This window comes from Phocoena sinus, chromosome 3, assembly GCF_008692025.1.
Source record: "Phocoena sinus isolate mPhoSin1 chromosome 3, mPhoSin1.pri, whole genome shotgun sequence".
In the NCBI taxonomy this organism is placed as follows: Eukaryota; Metazoa; Chordata; class Mammalia; order Artiodactyla; family Phocoenidae; genus Phocoena; species Phocoena sinus.
In genome coordinates this window covers 21,394,572-21,417,417 of record NC_045765.1, presented here as the reverse complement: position 1 = coordinate 21,417,417, position 22,846 = coordinate 21,394,572, and the positions used below count along the sequence as shown (strand labels likewise).

General features: G+C 44.0%; 1 protein-coding gene across 6 annotated transcripts in view; it reads left to right on the top strand.

Annotated features, from left to right (window-relative positions):
- The window catches only part of LOC116751609 (UDP-N-acetylglucosamine--peptide N-acetylglucosaminyltransferase 110 kDa subunit-like), a 58,065-nt gene extending 44,968 nt beyond the window's left edge, over nt 1-13,097 (top strand). Inside the window, exons 2-7 of one of the 6 annotated variants that reach the window (XM_032627731.1) lie at nt 163-3,569; nt 4,302-4,346; nt 5,121-5,216; nt 9,356-9,487; nt 9,648-9,678; nt 9,844-13,097. In XM_032627731.1, coding sequence (XP_032483622.1) covers nt 172-3,312 — 3,141 coding nt within the window. In that variant the 5' untranslated portion in view covers nt 163-171 and the 3' untranslated portion in view covers nt 3,313-3,569; nt 4,302-4,346; nt 5,121-5,216; ... (1 more) ...; nt 9,648-9,678; nt 9,844-13,097. Of the gene's footprint in view, nt 1-162; nt 3,617-4,301; nt 4,347-5,120; nt 7,977-9,355 lie in introns of those variants that run through there. The other 5 variants (XM_032627726.1, XM_032627730.1, XM_032627729.1 and 2 more) reach the window with 5 other exon arrangements.
- Nucleotides 13,098-22,846: the final 9,749 nt, after the last annotated feature.

The following is a 22,846-nucleotide window of genomic DNA, read 5'->3' as shown; positions in this document are numbered from 1 at the left end:
CAACCAGAGTTCCTAAGGTTCGGTGCCTGTAACTGTTGCCGCCGCTTAAGCCTGCCAAAGCAGTGGTACGGCTGCTGCCCTCGTACTTGCTACCTCTAGAAACATTCTTGCCAGTAGTGGCAGCAGCGGGACTCAATTACCCCCTTTTCTCGCTCTCTCCAGAAGCTCCAGATGGCGTCTTCTGTGGGCAACGTGGCCGACAGCACAGAACCAACGAAACGTATGCTTTCCTTCCAAGGGTTAGCTGAGTTGGCACATCGAGAATATCAGGCAGGAGATTTTGAGGCAGCTGAGAGACACTGCATGCAGCTGTGGAGACAAGAGCCAGACAATACTGGAGTACTTTTATTACTTTCATCTCTACACTTCCAGTGTCGAAGGCTGGACAGATCTGCCCACTTTAGTACTCTGGCAATTAAACAGAACCCTCTTCTGGCAGAAGCCTATTCGAATTTGGGGAATGTGTACAAGGAAAGAGGGCAGTTGCAGGAAGCAATGGAGCATTACCGGCATGCATTGCATCTCAAACCAGATTTCATCGATGGTCATATTAACCTGGCAGCCGCTTTGGTAGCAGCAGGCGACGTGCAAGGGGCAGTACAAGCTTACGTCTCTGCTCTTCAGTGCAATCCTGATTTGTACTGTGTTCGCAGTGACCTGGGGAACCTGCTCAAAGCCCTGGGTCGCTTGGAAGGAGCCAAGGCATGTTATTTGAAAGCAGTGGAGATGCAACCGAACTTTGCAGTAGCTTGGAGTAATCTTGGCTGTGTTTTCAATGCACAAGGGGAGATTTGGCTTGCAATTCATCACTTTGAAAAGGCTGTCACCCTTGACCCCAATTTTCTGGATGCTTATATCAATTTAGGAAATGTCTTGAAAGAGGCACGGATTTTTGACAGAGCTGTGGCAGCTTACCTTTGCACCCTAAGCTTGAGCCCAAATCATGCAGTGGTGTGTGCCAACCTGGCTGGTGTATACTATGAGCAAGGCCTGATGGATCTGGCAATAGACACCTACAGGCGAGCTATTGAACTGCAACCACATTTCCCTGATGCTTACAGCAACCTAGCCAACGCTCTGGAAGAGAAGGGCCCTGTTGCCGAAGCAGAAGATTGTTATAACACAGCTCTGCGGCTGTGCCCCACCCATGCAGACTCTCTGAATAACCTAGCCAATATCAAAGGAGACCAGGGAAACATTGAAGAGGCAGTTCGCTTGTATCGTAAAGCATTAGAAGTCTTCCCAGAGTTTGCTGTTGCCCATTCAAATTTAGCAAGTGTATTGCAGCAGCAGGGAAAACTGCAGGAAGCTCTGATGCATTATAAGGAGGCTGTTCGAATCAGTCCTACCTTTGCTGATGCCTACTGTAACATGGGAAACACTCTAAAGGAGATGCAGGATGTTCAGGGAGCCTTGCAGTGTTATACTCGTGCCATTCAGATTAGCCCTGCACTTGCGGATGCCCACAGCAATCTGGCTTCCATTCACAAGGATTCAGGGAATATTCCAGAAGCAATTGCTTCTTATCGCACTGCTCTGAAGCTTGAACCTGACTCTCCTGACGCTTATTGTGATTTGGCTCATTGCCTGCAGATTGTCTGTGATTGGACAGACTATGATGAGCGAATGAAGAAGTTGGTCAGCATTGTGGCCGACCAGCTGGAGGAGAATAGGTTGCCTTCTGTGCAGCCTCATCATAGTATGCTCTATCCTCTTTCTCATGGCTTCAGGAAGGCTATTGCTGAGAGCCATGGGAACCTCTGCTTGGACGAGATCAGTGTCCTTCATAAACCACCGTACGAACATCCAAAAGACTTGAAGCTCAGTGATGGTCGACTGCGTGTAGGATACGTGAATTCTGACTTTGGGAATCATCCTACTTCTCATCTTATGCAGTCTATTCCAGGCATGCACAATCCTGATAAATTTGAGGCCTTCTGTTATGCCCTGAGCCCAGATGACGGCACAAACTTCCGAGCGAAGGTGATGGCAGAAGCCCATCATTTCATTGATCTTTCTCAGATTCCATGCAATGGGAAAGCAGCTGATTGCATCCATCAAGATGGTATACACATCCTTGTAAATCTGAATGGTTATACCAGGGGTGCTCGAAATGAACTCTTTGCTCTCAGGCCAGCTCCTATTCAGGCAATGTGGCTGGGCTACCCTGGGACCAGTGGCGTGCTTTTCATGGATTATATCATCACTGATCAGGAAACTTCACCTGCTGAAGTTGCTGAGCAGTATTCTGAGAAACTGGCTTATATGCCCCATACTTTCTTTATTGGTGATCATGCCAATATGTTCCCTCACCTGAAGAAGAAAGCAGTCATCGATTTTAAGTCCAATGGGCACATTTATGACAATCGGATTGTGCTGAATGGCATCGACCTCAAAGCATTTCTTGATAGTCTCCCAGATGTGCAGATTGTCAAGATGAAATGTCCTGATGGAGGAGACAGTGCAGACAGCAGTAATACAGCTCTTAATATGCCTGTCATTCCTATGAATACTACTGCAGAGGCAGTTATTGAAATGATTAACAGAGGACAAATTCAGATAACAATTAATGGATTCAGTCTTAGCAATGGACTGGCAACTACCCAGATCAACATTAAGGCTGCCACTGGAGAGGAGGTTCCCCGTACCATTATTGTAACCACACGTTCTCAGTACGGGTTACCGGAAGATGCCATCGTGTACTGTAACTTCAATCAGTTATATAAAATTGACCCATCTACTTTGCAGATGTGGGCAAATATTCTGAAGCGTGTTCCCAATAGTGTACTGTGGCTGTTGCATTTTCCAGCAGTAGGAGAACCTGATATTCAACAGTATGCACAAAATATGGGCCTTCCCCAGAACCGTATCATTTTTTCACCTGTTGCTCCTAAAGAGGGACATGTTCGGAGAGGCCAGCTGGCTGATGTCTGCTTGGACACTCCACTGTGTAATGGACACACCACAGGGATGGATGTCCTTTGGTCAGGGACACCCATGGTGACTATGCCAGGAGAGACTCTTGCTTCCCGAGTTGCAGCTTCCCAGCTCACTTGTTTAGGCTGTCTTGAGCTTATTGCTAAAAATAGACAAGAATATGAAGACATAGCTGTGAAACTGGGAACTGATCTAGAATACCTGAAGAAAATTCGTGGCAAAGTCTGGAAGCAGTCAACATCTAGCCCTCTGTTCAACACCAAACAATACACAATGGATCTAGAGCGGCTCTATCTACAGATGTGGGAGCATTACGCAGCTAGCAACAAACCTGATCACATGATTAAGCCTGTTGAAGTCACTGAGTCGGCCTAAATAATGACTGTGTGCACAGGAGAATTACCCTGTACCTGAGCCTCAACCTTCTGGGGGAAAGGGCACTACTTTCTCCTTATCTGTACAATACCATGTTGCAGATGGGTGACAGACAATGATAAGAAATAGCACAGCCAGACTTGCTTCCTGCATGATCATGATCACGATAGGGAGAGACACAAGAGATGGGAAACTGCTGTTCCACAAGGAGTCTCCGTAGAATTTTGCAGCAGCCAGGTGTCTGGAAGGTCTGGAAGGTAAGTCTGGAAGGTCTGATCTCCCTTGGTCTTCCATGGGTTGGATGGTTAGTGTGGAAGGGAGATAGAGATTGCCCAGCCGTTTTGTGATTATCATGGATTGATGGAGTCTTCTGAATTAATATTTTTCTTTATATTTTGGGTATTGGAGCTTTTAAAAATGTTTGGTTTCAGGTATTTTTATTCATGTGAAGTGTATATGATTCTCTTGAGATAAGGTTTTAAGCTAAAATATTCCTTGTTTTAGTTTCTGAACTCTACAGATTAATGGGGACTTTGCTGGTGTAGCCTTTTTATAGGTTTTATAAACCACTGGAGCCTATATCAGTCATTTTAGTGTCTGACATAGTGTTTGGAACTATCAGTGCTTTGTTGGTTTATAGATGATGGCTTAAATTCTTTTCCTGGTCCGTTTCCTTCTTCCCTTCCCCCGCCTTTAAAAATTCTCCTGTAACTTGGCGAACAAAAAACCAAGTCTGATTCAAAACCTCCCAGAGTGTTTCTCTTAAACACATCATCTGGTGCCAAATGAAGATTCTTAGGAGTGATTATTAATTCTGAAGGGCACAGTTGTGGTACTGTCACTGATGATAATAGTAATGGATTTTGGCCCAGAGTTTTGACCTATTTCACCAATGTTTCACCGTTGACTGCCCCTCTATGCTGCTTCCAAAAGTGATAGTGTGTGATAAGATATTTACTTTCATTTATAAAGTTTGTTTTTTTTTTTAGTGAGTCCTGTTCTTCCTTTTTCTTTCAGCAGAAATGAAATCCCAGGTAAGTATAAGTATTCAAATATTTGATCAGTAAGTCACAGTTATCTCCAGTACATTAAATAACTTTCATCAAAAAACATGTTATAGGTACAAAGCTCTGAAGGACCAGCTATGTATATGATAATTATGTTTCACACCTTCCAGGGTATTATATATAATAACTTGTCTTCTGGACGTGGTCTTGAAGTCTTTATGGATTCAGCCTCAGTAGTAGTGAACTGCACTGCTACTTGGTTTGGAGTACAAATTAGACTTTAGCCCTCCTGGAAGTTGAGTTTTTGGTATTGAAAAGCATAGGAATGAAATTATTGTATTTCAACAAAGGATCGAGGGCTTGAGGCTTAAACAAGGCAACATATGTGTGGGAAGCAGTCAGCCTTGAGAGCAGGTAAGGACATGCCAGGCATGCGGCCACTGCTCGAAGGGACTGTCCCTACTTGTTCCCCTCCTTGTTCCATTCCATGGGAGATAAATCACCAGGGCCCAGAGATCAGAAAGAATGTAAAATGAGACAAGCAAAGCTGTCTCCCCCCTGCACATGCAGGTTATTTTTGATGCTTCTGGGTTCATGGATTTCCTCCCAGGGAAGTTAACCTTGAGCCGAGACAGTCTGTAGATAATGTAAACCACCATCTGGAAGCCTTCCTTTTTCTAGTCTAGATAATCAGCAACTGTAGCATAATAAAATTTGCCTTGCAACCATCAGTTGTCTTGGTCCTTCTGACCCCATTCGTCGGTGCTACTTCAGTTCCTTACCCCTTCCCTTCTGACCCAGGGCGGTGAGATCCTCTTTCTCCGGCTGGTCCGCGGCAAGTGGCACTCGAACAGGGACCTGAAGCGTGAAGGCAATTAAAAGAAAAAGAAAGTGCAGGTAAGAGAACCCTTATGCAAAATATGTGTGGCCACCAGTAAAAGTGAAACGAATAGAGGCATAAGGCAATAGTCAGAAGTAAAATAAGATGAGGCAAAAGGGCTCAAAGGAGTGTGAATTATTTGCTCAGGTTTTACTTACGATGCTTAAAGCTCGGGGTAATTAAGTTTCTACCTCACGGTTGACTGAATTTTTACAGCATATCCGTGGTGTATCTCCCTGGTTTCCTGATGGCGGCTCTGTTGACATAGAAATCTGGCAGAAAGTTGGAGAAGATTTAAAAAATTATTATGAGTCTCGAGGGCCTCCTCATACTCCTGTTGTTACATATAGTTTGTGGACTCTGATAAAAATATGTTTAGATTCTTCTCATGATAGTGTTGATTTGAATGTAAAGTCAGAAAAACATAAGCCTCTGACAGAAGGAGAGACTGTATTATCAGCTACTGTGTCGCCACTTCCTAAACCGAAAGAGCTAATTAATTTAAATATTTTAGATGAAGAGGAACATTTTGACTTAACAGATGAGGCTTGTAAACATAAAAGAGAGAAATATCCTGAGGATGATTTTCTAATGGCTATGATAGATAAGTCAGTGAAAAAGCTGCAGGTTAATACGGACTGTCTTCCTCAAAAATCTACATCTGTAAAAATGCTCAGTCCCTTGCAGCGCGCGGTACAAGGAGCAATAAAACGAGGAGAAGATCCTATTTTCTGTTGTCCCGTCATAGAAAGACCTGATCCTAATAATCCTCAACAAGCTACTAGGGAGCATCAGGCTCTCCCTTTTAAAGTTTTGAAAGATTGAAAATCTGCCTGTGCTCAGTATGGGCCCACTGCTCCTTTTACTACTGCTATGGTTGACAGGAGAAGCTCTTCCCCCCGCCGATTGGAAGTCTGTTGCACGAGCTTGTTTAAATGGTGGAGATTATTTAATATGGAAGTTTGATTTTTATGAACGGGCTGCTGAACAAGCAGAAAAGAATGCTGCCCATAATATTCCAGTTGATTCTCATATGCTGATTGGGGAAGGACAATATCTTTCTTCACAAGATCAATTAACTTATCCCTTTGTAGCTCATCCTCAAATAAATCATTTGGCATTACAAGCCTGGAGGAAATAACCTTCTACACACAAAACTGAGGATCTTTCAACAATTAGACAGGGACCTGATGAACCATATGCTGATTCTGTAGATAGGTTGTCACAGGCGGTGGGGAGACTCATTGTCGACGGACTCACTGGTACAACTGTAGTAAAGCAGCTTGCTTTTGAGAATGCTAATAATGCACGTCAGGCTGCGATTCGACCTTGGAGAAAACGGGGAACATTGGAGGACTATATTCGCCTTTGTGCAGACATTGGGCCTACTTATATACAGGGTGCTGCTGTGGCTGCAGCATTAACTAAAGTGGGGTCTAAAAACAATCAAAAGAAAACAAAGACTTGTTTTAAATGCGGAAAGGCAGGTCATACTGCTAGAGAATGTAGATCTTTTAATTCTAACCCTAGTCCTCCTTCCCTACTCAGAAACCTCCAGATGGTCAGAAAATCCCTGGTTTATGCCCTAAATGCAATAGGGGAAAACATTGGGCACAAGGTGGTTGGTCACTGGCCCACAAGGATGGGCCACCACTGTCGGGGAACTCCTCCCGGGGCCTTCCCCGGCCCCAACAAATAATAAGGGCAATGTCTGTGTATCCTCCTCAAATTATCAATCAGACATTAACCAAAAACAAAAACATACAATATCCTCGCTCTCCAGAGCAACACCAGGAAGCGCAGGACTGGAGCTCAGTACCTCCGCCCAATATGTATTAACTCCTGAAATGGGTCCTCAGGCCCTCTCTACGGGCATCTGTGGACCTTTACCCAAGGGTTTGATGGGACTATTATTGGGAAGAAGTAGTGTCACCATGAAAGGTTTAACTATTATGCCAGGAGTCACAGATTCTGACTACGAAGGAGAAATAAAAGTCATGGCACAAACTATTAAAAATATAATAACTATTTCTTCTGGTGATAAAACTGCACAATTGCTACTTTTGCCCTTTGTACCTCATGGACAAATTGGACAACATCAAAAGAGAGAAACAAAGGCTTTTGGATCGTCTAATGCTGCCTACTGGATTCAGAAGATAGGGAAAGAACGTCCAGAAATGAAATGAACCATTAATGGAAAGGTTTTTTCAGGTTTCTTAGACACTGGAGCTGATGTCTCTGTTATGACGCAGATACACTGGCCTAAACGTTGGCCCATTAGTCCTACTATTACAGAACTTCACGGAATAGGACAAAGTTCTTCTCCTATGAAAAGTAGTCAGTTTTTATTATGGCAGGATAGTGAGGGCCATTCAGGATACTTCCAGCCTTATGTTTTGCCTGGGCTGCCTTTAAACCTCTGGGGCCGAGATATAGTAAAAGAAATGGGAGTATTACTTTATAGTCCAAACTCTCAAGTCTCTAATATGATGTTGGATCAAGGATTTCTTCCCACAGAAGGGCTGGGACCAAATCAACAAGGAACTGTCTATCTTATTGATGTGAAAATAAAAAATGATAGACAAGGGCTTCCCTGGTGGCGCAGTGGTTGGGAGTCCGCCTGCCGATGCAGGGGACACGGGTTCGTATCCCGATCCGGGAGGATCCCACATGCCGCGGAGCGGCTGGGCCCGTGAGCCATGGCCGCTGAGCCTGCGCGTCCGGAGCCTGTGCTCCGCAACGGGAGAGGCCACAACAGTGAGAGGCCCATATACCGCAAAAAAAAAAAAAAAAAAAAAAAAAAAAAATTATAGACAAGGTTTGGGTTTTCCTTAGGGGCCTTGGATTCTCCTCCACTCACTGCTGATCCAATTACTTGGCTGACTGATGACCCTGTATGGGTGGACCAATGGCCCCTCACAAAGGAGAAATTAGAAGCTGCAGAACAATTAGTACTGGAACAATTAGGGCATTTAGAAATTTCCAGTAGTCCTTGGAATACTCCTATTTTTATTATCAAGAAAAAATCTGGAAAATATAGGTTATTACAGGATCTAAGAGCTGTTCATAAAACTATGCTAATAATGGGAGCTCTTCAACCAGGCCTACCCTCTCCAACAGCCATACCACACAATTATCATCTTTTAGTTATAGATTTAAAAGGTTGTTTTTTCACTATTCCTTTGTTTCCTGAAGATAGAAAACATTTTGCTTTTAGCTTGCCTTCCTTAAATTTTAAGGAAGCCATGGGGAGATTTCAATGGAAAGTATTGCCTCAGGGCATGGCAAATAGTCCTACATTATGCCAAAAATATGTGGCTCAGGCCTTGACTCCTGTGAGAAAAAGGTTTCCATCGTTATATCTCATACATTATATGGATGATATACTTTTAGCCACTGATAATATTTCTTTATTAGAGACTGCTTTTCAATTTTTACAACAGTCCTTACAATCATTTGGCTTGGTCATTGCCTCAAAAAAGATTCAAAGACAATCTCCATTTTTATATTTGGGGAAATATATTGATAACACTACTATTAGGCCTCAAAAACTGCAAATTCGAGTTGATAATTTAAAAACATTAAATGATTTTCAAAAATTACTTGGAGATATTAATTGGCTAAGGCCTTCCTTAAAACTTACTACTGCTCAATTATATAGCCTTTGTTTGATATTCTTAAAGGTGACTCAGATCCTTCTTCTTCATGCTCTGTGACTCCAGAAGGATTTCAAGCTTTACAAATAGTCAGTAGATCTATCAGTTCTACACAATTAACTAGAACTCATACTCACCTTCCAATTTTCTTAATAATTTGTCCAACTCCTCATGTTCCTGCTGCCGTCTTATGGCAAACTGTTGGAATTATTGAATAGATTCATATGAAAACTACACCCTCTAAAGTTATTAACCCTTATTATGAACTTATTAGTAATTTAATAATGCAAGGTAGAACTAGATGCTTACAACCTATAAGTATAGAACCTTCTCAAATTATTATCCCTTATTCAGTTAGTCAACAAAATTGGCTTTTTCAACATAGTAATGAATGGGGTCTTGCTCTTGCAGGATTTTCAGGTACCTTGGAATGCCATTACCCTGCTGATAAATTGATCCAATTCAGCAAACTTAACTCATATCTTTCCTTCTATAATTAGGCAACAGCCTGTTCGTCATGTACCTTTGGTTTTTACGGACGGTTCTTCTTCAGGAGTGGCTACTGTAATCATTGACGACGGAACAAACCTCATTAAAGAGACTTCCTTGACTTCAGCTCAACGTGTTGAACTGTATGCTGTCATTATGTCTTTTAAACATTTGCCTTCTATATCTTTTAATTTGTTTTCTGATAGTAAATATCTCATTAGCTTATGATTTCTTCTGGAGACTGCGACCATAGGACATACTAATGACCCTGAATTATCATCCTCTTTTCGTTTGCTTCAACAGCTTATTCGTTCCCATGATGGTCCTGTTGCAGGTCTGTATATCCGTGCTCATTCTAACTTGCCTGGTCCATTGACTAAACTTAATGCAACTGCAGGTGTTTTAACTCGATCTAAACGTGATCTTTATCCTGTACATTTTCCTCCCAAGAATAGAGTTGAAGTTACTCCTCCTCCTCAATCTCTTTTCCCCAAAGCAGGACATGTCCCAATTTACCATACTCCTCCTTTCCGTTCGTCATGCTGTCAAGAATGGCTAATGTACTGCATTCATTATCTTCATACTGTTGATACTCATGGTCCATGTCCTGGACACCCTCATAATACGGTAAGTTATGATCAAACTGCTTCACAAGCAGCACAGCCGTTGCACGCTCTACACCGTCGGTCGGCGGCTACATTACACACACTATTTTCCCTTACTCGTGAAGCGGCCCGACAAATTGTTAAGCAATGCCCACAGTGCTTCCCTCACCTTCCTGTTCCACATTATGTTGTTAATCCTCGTGGATTATTACCTAGACATTTATGGCAAATGGATGTTACTCATATCCCGTCTTTTGGGAAATTGCAGTTTGTTCATGTCACTATCGATACTTATTCTGGTTTCCTCTGTGCTACAGCACAGACCGGAGAAGCTACTAAACATGTTATCACTCATTTATTACACTGTTTTGCTTTCATGAACCTTCCCAAAATTATTAAAACAGATAATGGGCCCGCTTACTCTAGTGCTGCTTTTGCAACATTTTGTAATTCATTACAAAATTACCCATATTACAGGTATTCCATATAACCCTCAAGGACAAGGTATTATAGAACGTGCAAATAGATCTTTAAAGCTAACTATTGAAAAAATAAAAGGGGGGAATTGTCTAGAACAACGCCACATAACCTTATAAATCATGCTCTGTTTATTTTAAGTGTTCTCACTGTTGACAAATTTGGCTGCTCTGCAGGGGGAAGGTTGGTGGCTGAGCCAAGATTGGCCTCTCAATCTCCGGAGGTCCTCTGGAAAGATCCGTTAACCAGCACTTGGCGTGGTCCTGATCCTGTGTTGATTTGGGGACGTGGTCACGTGTGTATCTTTCCCAGATCAGCGCCTGGACCTTGCTGGCTTCCTGAGCGCTTAGTCAAACAAATAGATGGCTCGCCACAGCTCACCTAGTTCAGAAGATGAAGAAGCTCTGCACCTCTCCGGAAAATTTGACAGTGTTGATTCAGAAGAAGAAGAAGAAGAGGAGAGCACTTGCCAGGACGACTCAAAAGAGTGATGTTCCAACTTGGGGACAAATTAAACAACTGGTTTCACGAGCTCAAGAGTTAGTGAAACAACAGAATAATCCAGTTACACCTGTAACTTTATTTTTGGCTACGTTGGCAACCATTTCATGTGTTCCCTCTGTTAATGCAGCAACTTACTGGGCCTATGTACCTGATCCTCCACTATTACAACCCATATCTCGGTCTGAAGCAGAGTTTCCTGTATTTTACAGTGATAACTGTTTATGGGCTTCTTATTGGGAATATAAAACAAATCAGTATGTCTGTAAATTGTACTAACTGGTTTAGTACCCATCCTGTCTGTCTTAGCCCATTGAACCTGGAAACTGGTTGTGTAAAGGCTATTAGTTATGAGCATACAGATGTTTATGAGGGAACGGATCAATCAATTAGTTTGTCAGGCTCTCCAGGCATCCTTCGTTTTACAGGAACCAACATTACTCTTACGTGCCTGGCTACCAGCCAACGAGAGGATCTTAGGGATACCATCATTTGGTATAAAATGGGCAACCTATTAATATTAGAGGTCAAATCTCATACGCCTCACCACTTAGCGATTCTGCTATTACTATAGCCAAGGTTACAGGTGAAGATTCAGGAAATTATTTCTGTATGAAGCGTTTACTTGGAGGACAAGGGATATTTATAGCTGGACATAAGGTTACTATTCTTAACAGAAAATCAAAAAATCAATTTCCTCCTTTTATGACCGTTAACTTTCCTGGATCCACTTTTGAACGTTGCAATGCATCTTGGAATAATAACCAAATATGGTGTACTATAGATTATACCAAGGTGTCAATTCTTATCTCTTCTATTCCCATCATAGATAGGTTTATCACATTTCAAAAGAACTGGGATATATGGAAACTAGCTCTAACTTATTCCAATACACCTGTTATAACTTGTGTTGCTCCTCCATATACACGTTTGTGTGGTTCTATTAACATTGGTAATTCTTCCAAAGGAGGATATAATATTAGCTGTGTTAATTGTACTTTTAGCAGTTGTATGTTCCCTTCTGCAGGAACGCAATCTGTGCTTATACTAAAGCAACCCATTATGTTATGGTGCCTGTACATCTGAGAGAACCTTGGTATGAAGATAGTGGAGTACAGGCATGGGTGGAACTCTCTAAAGCCTTGCAGAGAAGGAGACGCTTTCTTGGGTGGCTAATAGTAAGTTTACTCGCCTCGGCTGCTCTGTCTGCTACCGCGGCTACTGCCGGTCTTGCTCTTTCACAGAGTATTTATCATGCTCACTTTGCTAATCAGTTCTCTCAACATACCAGTCTTGCTTTATCTTTACAAAGTCACATAGATTTACAGATTAATAACAAGTTAGATGAATTTAAAAAGGCAATTTTGGGGATTGGAGATCAGATGGCAGCATTAAAATTGAGGATGCGTTTAGCTTGTCATGCAAAGTATACATGGGTGTTTGTTACTCCTTGAAAGTACAATGACTGTATTTGGGAATGGGAAAAAGTAAAAATGCATCTGCTGAGTGTTTGGTCAGATAATAATATTAGTCTTGAACTTAAGAAATTAAATGCTGAAATTCAGGGTATACAAAATGCACATCTTGATGATATTTCGCCAGTAGATGTAATTCAAACTTTACTGGACCATTGAAAGTGGTTAAATCCTCAGTCTTGGATTACCGGAAGGTTGTCAGGATTTATTACCCTGGCCATAATTTGCCTATTATTGATATGAATCTTCTCATGTCTGTTTCGTATCCTCATGCAACAGTATACTACTCTCGGCACTTAACTTCATGGAATTATTTTGCAGCAAAAGTTAAAAAATAAAAAAGGGAGACCTGTGGGAAGCAGTCAGCCTTGAGAGCAGGTAAGGACATGCCAGGCATGCCGCCGCTGCTCGAAGGGACTGTCCCTACTTGTTCCCCTCCTTGTTCCATTCCATGGGAGATAAATCACCAGGGCCCAGAAATCGGAAAGAATGTAAAATGAGACAAGCAAAGCTGTCTCCCCACTGCACATGCAGGTTATTTTTGATGCTTCTGGGTTCATGGATTTCCTCCCAGGGAAGTTAACCTTGAGCCGAGACAGTCTGTAGATAATGTAAACCACCATCTGGCAACCTTCCTTTTTCTAGTCTATATTATCTGCAACTGTAGCATAATAAAATTTGCCTTGCAACCATCAGTTGTCTTGGTCCTTCTGACCCCATTCGTCGGTGCTACTTCAGTTCCTTACCCCTTCCCTTCTGACCCTGGGCGGTGAAATCCTCTTTCTCCAGCTGGTCCGCGGCACACATGAATATATGTTTTTGTCTTGCTGTACTGCACCTGTGCTGTCTAGTAACAGATATTTTGTCTGCTAGTAGTGTTCTAGATTATGTCTTTCCAAAGCGCTGAGGCAGTGCACCTATTCTGTAGTTGCAGCTGATGCCTGAATGTATCCTAGCTGACAAATTATTGATTAATAAGAACTTGAATTTCTGAAAGATTTGTACTGTTAACCAAAATCTGAGCAAGGAGTCTCAAATGTAATTCTTAGCCAGAATTACATGTTAATGAACCACTTAACAGTGTAAATCAAGGAACATCAGTGTAAGGATTTCTTTTAATTTATTTTTTACCTGCTTGAAATATCAGTTAAAGTTTGCCAGCTTGGTTGCAGATGAACGTACGTTTGAAGTTCACCAAACTACTTAATGTGGGATAGGAAAATAGACTTCCAGCGCCCTCAAGGCTGTGACCTTGCAGCCATTTTACATAGCACATCCTCCCCCTATAGGGATGAACCTTTCCCTGGCCCGAAAAGTGGCAGCTCTGTTGAAGCTTTGCTTATTGTAACAGGCTTTTGTTTCCAGGTTACGTGTCTGTGGAAGACTTGATTCTGAATAGAGATATAGATATTACTGGAAACTAATTGTTTTCTCTATTATACTCTGATTTATCAAAAAAGTAAAACATTTAAATTGTGCTACATAAATTCAGAAGTTGTCTTGCAATCTTTAAACAATAAATGAGTTGCCCTTAAAAAAAAAAAGAATTAAGCAGTTAGGCTTTGTGGGCCATATACAGTTTCTGTGACTTCTCCTACGCTTTTTTCTTCAACAACCTTTCTAAACGTGAGAACCATTATTAGCTCACAGTCCCACAGATCCAGGCTGAGAGCCTGATTTGATTTGTGGGCCATTTGTTGCCGATTTCTGCTCTGCGTCCTTACTGATGCAGAGGAGGGGGACCATGTTTGAGTAATCACTTCTTTGAGTCAACTATTTGTCTTCTGGGGCTTGTCCTTACTCTCGTACAGTCTCTAATCAACATGGCATCCAGAGAAATCTTGTTAAAAGATAAGTAAGATCATGTCACTTAAGTCTCTTCAATGGCTCCTTCACAGGAAAAGCAAAGTCCTCAAAGTGCGTCCTCAGCCCTAGAAATGTGGGCCTCTGTTTCCTGTCTGACTGTTTCCTTCTCCTCTCCACTCTGCTCCCTCTGTTTTCCACACACTGACATCCTTTCTGCTCCTTGGATACTCCAAACCCACTCTTTCCTCATTGCCTTTCCATCTGACTGTTCCCTCTGCTTGTACTATTCACTTCCCAGATATGTACCTTGCTCCCTCTCACAACCTTAAGTTCCTCTTATATTTTATCTTCCCCAGAAAGCCCTCATCGATCACTTAGTTTCAGATCGCAGCCTCCTCCTACCAGCTAACACTCTCCATCTCCCTTCTCTACTTGCTGTTTTTCTCCAACACTTACCTGATATACTATCCATTTATTTAATTTTTATTTACATATTTATACTTATGAGTTTTTCTTGGTTTTGTTTTTTTTTTTTTTTTTTTTTTTTTCGGTACGCAGGCCTCTCACTGTTGTGGCCTCTCCCATTGTGGAGCACAGGCTCCGGAAGCACAGGCTCAGCGGCCATGGCTCACGGGGCTAGCCGCTCTGCGGCATGTGGGATCTACCCGGATCGGGGCACGAACCCGTGTCCCCTGCATCGGCAGGCAGACTCTCAACCACTGCGCCACCAGGGAAGCCCTATACTTATGATTTTATATTTGCTTAGTTACTTTTGTCTCCCCCCTCAGCTCAAGAGAGACTATATTCATCTGTGTTAATCACTGCTGTGTTTCTTGAACATGCCTATAAATCATACTGAAGAATGGTGCCTGAAATTTGGTAAGGGAGCAATCAATTTTCTTGGCTGGATGAAGAAATGTGTTCATAAATTAATGAACAGATCTTCGGGGCTTCTGACTTGAGGACTAATGGGAAGAGGATGGCAAATGGTTGGGACAGGGTACTGCAAGAAGTAGTATTTGGAGTACTCTGATAGCTATCCTAACAGATAAGATTGTGTTCGTTTAAGTAGTTTTAATGAGAGAGCTGGGAATTAGACACACAGCATTAAGGTTTTTAGAATGCATTCTGTAGAGTTCTTTTTAAGTCTGTACAAATATCATTGAAAATATATGCATACATATACACCTCTGTTATTTTACTTAGTGCTTTACGAGAGCCCCTCAAGGAAGGAGTAGTAGCAACTCTCAGTATCCTTCCTTTATGATGAGCTTAATTTATTCAAAGTTACATCATAATTTATTTGTAACTGTGAAACTAGACTTAGTTATTGAATACACCCTCCCTAGAAACGTATGACATTAATAAAACCAACAAAACTTTGTTCAGTTTCCAATGATAGACACACTACAGACTCAATTATGGGCCATCCAGTTTAATGAAGGGAAGAAGTGATTGAACAAATATAGAGCAAACAGAATATGAAGTTTTATCCTCCATTAATATTAGTAACGGGTACTGTGGGCTCCAATGCCTTCAAGATAGCGTGAGACCATCATCTCTGTGTCATGGGCAGGGGGATGTTCAGCCAGGATGTCTTTCAGTGTCACTGAGAAAAATTTCCATAATATATAATGATACCTACTGAAACTGATATGGGGCATTTGGGTAATAAGGAATCCATTCGCATATTTTTCCGGAAGCCTTGACTACAAAATGAAGACAGTAGATTTGGACACTTTCAGCCATGAAGCAGTTGTTTGGATATTCATCTTTATGCCTAGTGAAATAAGCTTATTTCATCTCTGCAGCTTCCCATATACCATTTTCCCACCTCTGTTTTATGTTTGGAAAGACTTTTAGAAATTGAAAGTCAAGTTATAAAGTGAGTGACCACTTAAATGATATATGGAATATTATGCTGACTTACAAGACCATGCAGAATTAAATAGGACCCAGTTCAAATGTTTATTTTAACGTGTATGTTGAGGTGGAGTTTTCAAGGTGCCAGAAAACGAGAATTCACCTTCCAGTGTGTGTTCCCAGTTCTGTTCATTGCACAGAATCATCTTCATAAAACATACTGTTTTCTATGTACCTGGTATATATCTCAATTAGTTTGAAGGATTTCTCAGATACCTCTTAATATGTAGTGCTCCAATTCCAATCTTGCCGTGTCCTGTACCAGTGACACAACACACAGGAGTTTTGTTTCTCTTTATTTCTCTGGGTTGTTCAGAACCCAATGAAAGAACAATGGAATGGGATCCAAGAGATCAGGGTTCGTGTCCCAGATTTACCATAAAATAATTGTGTCCTCTTGGGAAAATTATAGTCATTCTAGGTCCCTTTTCTTTACTTTGACAGAGCTGCACTAGATGACCCCAAATAATATAGCACTGTTTCAGTAGTAGCTTAGATGTCATTGGTATTCTGAAACAAATGAAGACAACGACACATGGAGCTGTGCAACATCTCTGTAACTCTGTTGTCTTAGAGTTGCCTGCATTTTACAGATGATAAGATGACTGTGCATAGAAGTAGATGTTTGGAACCAGCGGTTCCAAAGTAAGTGGAGGTAAACCACAGATTTCCTTCCTTCCTGAAGCTCACTTAGCCAAAACATAGGCTTCTGAATATTAAGCTGTAAAGCATATTATCAGTACATTTTAAAAGAAGCTATTCTTCTAGGATTTCCAATTAATAGCAGGAGGTTTGGAAATTCTTAAAAGATCATCTAATTTTGTGAGATTTACAGCTCTATTTTCCTGTCTCATCTAACTAGAACGCAAGAAGTCATCCCTGAACACATCAATTCCGAGAGGGGCAGCTCTGGGCGCACACCCACCCCTCTGCTGTTTTGCTTTCCCCGCAGGATGAGGGCCGCTCACTGGGTCGCGGGGACAGCGCGCTGTCTCAGCTGGGGAAGAGGCGCTTCCTCAGGACACATGCAAAGCCCAAAGTGTGAAAGGAGGCCTTTATTCCATCCTTTGGGGGATTTCTTAATGACGTAAAGCCCAACTTGGTTTCAGATCTGCCTGTCGTTTCCGTGACAGAACCTTCCTGGGGGGTCCACCAGCAGCGGGGTGGCCAGGCGCCACAGGGCTCTGCTCTCCTTCCCAAGCCAGTTCATCTCCATCTGTAGCATTTTCAGAGACACTCTCGGATAGGTTTTCTCCAACAGGTTCTTTTTCCTTCAGTTTATAAAGTCATTCTCCTGCACAAAATAAACAGCCTGAAGACATCACGGAGCCTCTTTTTCTCCCAGGGTCAGGGCCAGCACGGCCCCCAGACCACAGGGGCGCAGGGCCTCACAATGGGCTTCAGGCCTTCCCCTCCCCTCCCGCCCCTCCCACCCCACCCTACCCCTCCCCTCCTCCCCTGCAGAAATCACATCCCTTTCTCCAGACTCCCCACTTCAGCTTGACTTCCAGCAGATCTTTACCCTGCCAGTTAGTAATTCAGGACTAATTAGGTGATTGCTTTCATTTATGGTAGCAGTTGGGGCGGGGGAGGGGATGGAATGGCTTTGCCCCTATTCTTGTTGGAAAAATAAATCACACCCACTGTCACTTGAGATCTTATTTTTGCCGCCAATCAAGCAAATTAGCAGCGTGGTTCATTTTCCCAGCATTCACTCCTGAACAGACGGCAGTGCCCTGGAACGTGGCTTAGAGCTGTGTGGTGAGTGCAATTGTTTGGGGCTGTTTGTGCCCACAATGACAGGAGAGGCCTGTCTCCCAAAAGAAGAGTGGCCCTTGTCTTGCTTAGGCCAACGAGCTGCCCAGAGCGCTGCCCGCCTGGCTTCTGAGGAAGATGTACTCCGCCATCTAGTGGATATGGGGGCTCACTGCAGTGTGCTCGCTCTCGCGCCTTTCCTTCTGGCCGGTAAGAACAAGCAATAATGGTTCTTGTAAGTTCCTAAAAATAGGGAGGTCTCATTATATCACCAGGAGTGAAATGTTTGCCTCAATGTCTGTAATCAAAGTGCAACCCCATGCTTGCACAACGTCTGTCTTGTCAGTAGCCCTCTTTCATCCCGATGTTTAGGTCCAAGACAGGATCGTCATTGTCTGAGCAATGGGTATCTCTGTGAAGCTGGGTAATTCTACCCTGTCCCATGTAGTGTGGGAGGAGACAGTCAGCTCCTGCAGAGGCGCCTTCATCTCTGCAGCCTCGCCATCACTCCTCATCTCGCCCACAGCAAGCCCAATTCCAAAGTGCACAGGGTAGAGGCGTTCGAAAGTTGGCTTGTTCAACCAGGGGCATTGCCACTTCCCAGCCGGAGCCACAAACACACCCACATCCTAAGACTCTTTTCACTCTTGGCGTTGAGGGGGTTCCCACTCTGTCCCCTGACTACATGCAAGTCAGTGTCTTTTTCCTTTCCGCTCATTCTACCTACATGAAGAGCACGTTGATCTCCCCAGTTTTAACACAGGAACCATGATTTTCTTGGGTTTTGTGTACTGGGGAGGGGGGGGAGAGACTGGGAGAGAGAGCAAGTACATCCCAATATGGAAGGGCTTGGGGCCGTGGTTCTCAACCAGGGGCAATTTTGCACCCAGGAGACATTTGAAAGTGTCTTGGGACACTTTGGATGGTCACAGCTTACGCGAGGCTAAAAGTCCTTCCGTCACAGGACAGGCCCACAGAGAAGCAGCATCCAACCCCACCCAGCAGTCGTGCTGAGGCTGAGAAAGCCTGGTTTAGGCTCGCAGATATCGCCCTCCAGCAAGCCGGTGAGAACACTGATTGTCCTCAAATGGCCCACACTGCAGAGGCTGTGGATAGATAATGCATCCTCTCCCAAGTCAGTACTGACCACCGTTTTTCTTCTTTTAGACTCTTCCATTTTAAACATAATTTAGCTGTGTCTTTTTTGTCCCTCTGCTCTGCTGGGAAGAGAAAGGATTGGAAAGGGGGAGGATTAGAGGCCTGACCTGTTTCTCCTGGAGAAGCTGGGCACATTCCTCTCTCACACGTGCTTTGTGACCCAGCAGAGTACAATTAAAAGCACAACAATTTGCTTGTTATTCAAGTCAGGCATTAGTCCGGGTAATGGCATGCTTGGTAGAGAGATGGATTTCCTTGTTCGGAGCTAAGCACAGGACTAGCTGAATTCTCCATGGAGAAATCTTGATTTGTTCAGGTCTTTCATGTTTTCTACAGAGAAGCGATTATGTCTTCCTAAAGAGGGGCCTTGCTTAAAAAGCTACAAAAGTATGAGAAAAGCATTTAGGGCAGAGGGACCTGTGGTTACGTAGCTGAGGGGTACAGGGAATTTCAGAGCCAAGGATTATTTAAAGCCATAAAGTTAAAAAAATAATTGGTTTAGGGACTCCCCTGGTGGTGCAGTGGTTAAGAATCCACTTGCCTGTGCAGGGGATATGGGTTCGAGCCCTGGTCCGGGAAGATCCCACATGCCACGGAGCAACTAAGCCCGTGCACCACAACTACGGAGCCTGCACTCTAGAGCCTGCGAGCTACAACTACTGAGCCCAAGTGCCACAACTACTGAAGCCCACGCGCCTAAAGCCCGTGCTCTGCAACAAGAGAAGCCACCCAATGAGAAGCCCGCGAACCGCAACGAAGAGTAGCCCCCGCTCACCGCAACTAGAGAAAGCCCGCGCGCAGCAACAGAGACATAAGGCAGGCAAAAATAAATAAAAATTTTTAAATTTATTAAAAAAATTAGTTTAGCACTACTGCATCCGTGCTGGCGAGTACGCTGTAAAGGCAATTAAGCATGAGCTAAAATTCATTTTAATTTGGCTAATTACTGCATGGATCCAGGAGAGGGAGAGGAAAGAAAACATGCCCCCTCCCTGGCAATCAGGGAGGACGTTGGTTTTGGTTTCTTTGCCTTATAGGCACGCTTATTAGTTGAGGTGCCCAGAATCCAGCCATCACAAGGGCCTTATTAGTTAAAACACAGGAAAATTGTTCTCTCAAGGCAGAACAGTGAATGCTCTGCTGTCCCAGTGACCAAGCAGAAACCACTACTAGTTTTAACTCCATCAATTATTGTTAGCCAGAGAGGACATGACATACACAGTCCTGACTTCACCCATGTGCCTGCTGAGCCTGGGTCAGGGGCTCTCAACCCAGAGCAACTCTGCCGCCCTACCCCCAGCTCCCCACCCCCGGGACAACTGACAAGTTCAGGAGGCATTTCTGCTGTCACAGCTGGGGAAGGACTGCTGGCATCCGCTGGGCAGAGGTCAGGGATACTGTAGGAGTATCCCACAATGCCCAGGACAGCCCACAGCAAAGAATTATCGGACACAAAATGTCACCAGTGACAAAAGTAAGAGGTCCTGGTGTAGACAGAGGCAATTTCCTCTCCTTGAGTAGGTGAAGGTCTTCAGAATCTCCACTTCCTCAAATACATAATGGACAAGTCATCAGATGACCATATTTCATGCCAACTAACACGCTTTTCTTCCCCCTTTTCTACACTGGGTATTCATTCTCCCACTTCAGGAAATCGAGTGACGCTAAGAAAAACTTGCCCTGGAAGGATGGTCCACGGGGGCGAACCGAGACCCAAGTCGGTGCCCGCCCTCTCCTTCTCCGATTCACACACAAACAGCCAAGAGAAAAGACAACGAGCTTCTCTGCAATCCCCTGGTTCGGAGTTTTGAGAAGTTTTATTCCCTTCTCTGAGATTACCCATTCTTCCCTGCATGAAGCATGTTCAGGGAAGTCATTTGTCCTGCAGCTTTACACGAGTTCAGAGCCTGCAGCAGTGAGATATCCATTTCCTCCCTGGAGAATGAGGACTCCCCCTGAGGGAGGTTAATGCTCAGGACAGGAGCATCCCCGGAGCTGGTGACAGCCAAGGGGCTGTGACTCAGGACTGTCCCAGGCAGGCCATCAACTCTCTGGGAGAGCCTCAAGGATGCACTTAGCCTCCATTTACAGGAGGTGAGGAGGGCAGAGTGCTGCAGACGGGGAGCGGGGCGGCCACACCCAGACTAAACCCTAGCTGGCACCCTGCAAGAGACAGAAAACCTCCCCCTCAGGTCCCACCAGCCCTGCTCTCCCCTTCTGTGCACCCCTTTCAAATGCGTTTTTCTGCTTTGCCCCCTCCCATTCAATCTGTTCTAGGTACAGCAGTCATGGTGATCCTGGTAAGTCCCAAATCAGATCGTGTTGCTTGGAGCTCAAAACCCTTCAGAGGCTCCCATCTGGATTCAAACAAAAGCAGTCTTCTCCCCCCTCCCCCTCCCCATTCCTCTCTCTCTCTGTCTCTCTCTCTCTGTCTCTCTCTCTCTCTGACACACACACACACACGCACACACACACACACACACACCGTCCCTCCCCTTCCCTCAAGCCCTTCCAGACACACTGGCATGCTGTCCCTGGCTGTTCCTAGCAGCTCCCTCCCCATAGCCTCCTGCACTTACTATTCTCTCTGCCTAGAATGTTCTTTCTCTCCATAACTACAGGGGCTGCTCTCTCCGGTCTGTCCACATGTCCCCTTCTAATTAGGGTAGCCCTCTTTCCCTTTGATGCTTTACTGTTCCCGTAACCTACATCATCTGGTAACATGCTAAAAACTTCCATGCTTTTATTTGCGGGTCCTACCCTACCCCACCTCTCACTCCTAGATTGCAAGGATCTCTGTATAATTTTTTCACAGCCATCTATCTCGAGGACCAAGTACAGTGCCCGGCTCCAGCAAGCACTCAGATATTCGCTAAAGAAATTAGGAAATGGACCAGGCTACTTAGCTTCAGAAGCTCTTTCATGGAAGTCCCCATCCCCTCCGTACCAGTTCTCAGCTAGCTGACTGAAGACTAGCACCCTGACAATGAGGCAGCTCTAAACTGTGAACGACAAAAATATGTACTGTGTCTCCGAGGGCCACTTGTGTTTGGTGTTTTATTTTTTAAATAATTTTGTAAAGTAATTTTAAAATTTATTTATTTATTTTTGGCTGCGTTGGGTCTTCGTTGCTGTGCGCGGGCTTTCTCTAGTTGCGGCGAGCGGGGGCTACTCCTCGATGCGGTGTGCGGGCTTCTCAGAGTCGGAGCTTCTCTTGCTGCGGAGCATGGGCTCTAGTTGCATGCACTTCAGTAGCTGTGGCTCGCAGGCTCTAGAGTGCAGGCTCAGTAGTTGTGGTGCACCGGGCTTAGTTGTTCCACGGCATGTGGGATCTTCTCGGACCAGGGCTCGAACCCGTGTCCCCTGCATTGGCAGGCGGATTCTTAACCACTGCGCCACCAGGGAAGTCCATGTTTGGTTTTCAATTGTAGTGAAATGCACATAAAATTGTATCATCGTATCACTTATGAGTGTAGAGTTTAGACACGTTCAGGAGATTCACGTTGTGCGGCAGCCAATCTCCAGAACTCTTTTCTTCTGGAAAAACTGGAACTCTCTGCCCTCCAGCAACCGCTACCCCCAGCCCCTGGCACTCACCATTCGACTTTCTGTCTGTATGAACTTGACCACTCTAGGTGCCTCATACAAGTGGAATCGAGAGCATTTGTCTTTCTGTGACTGGTAGGTTAGCATCATGTCCTCAAGATTCATCCATGTTGTAGCCTGTGTCAGAACTTCCTCTTTAAGGCTGAATAATATTCTGTTGTGTACACACCCCGTTTTGCTCATCTATTCATCTGTC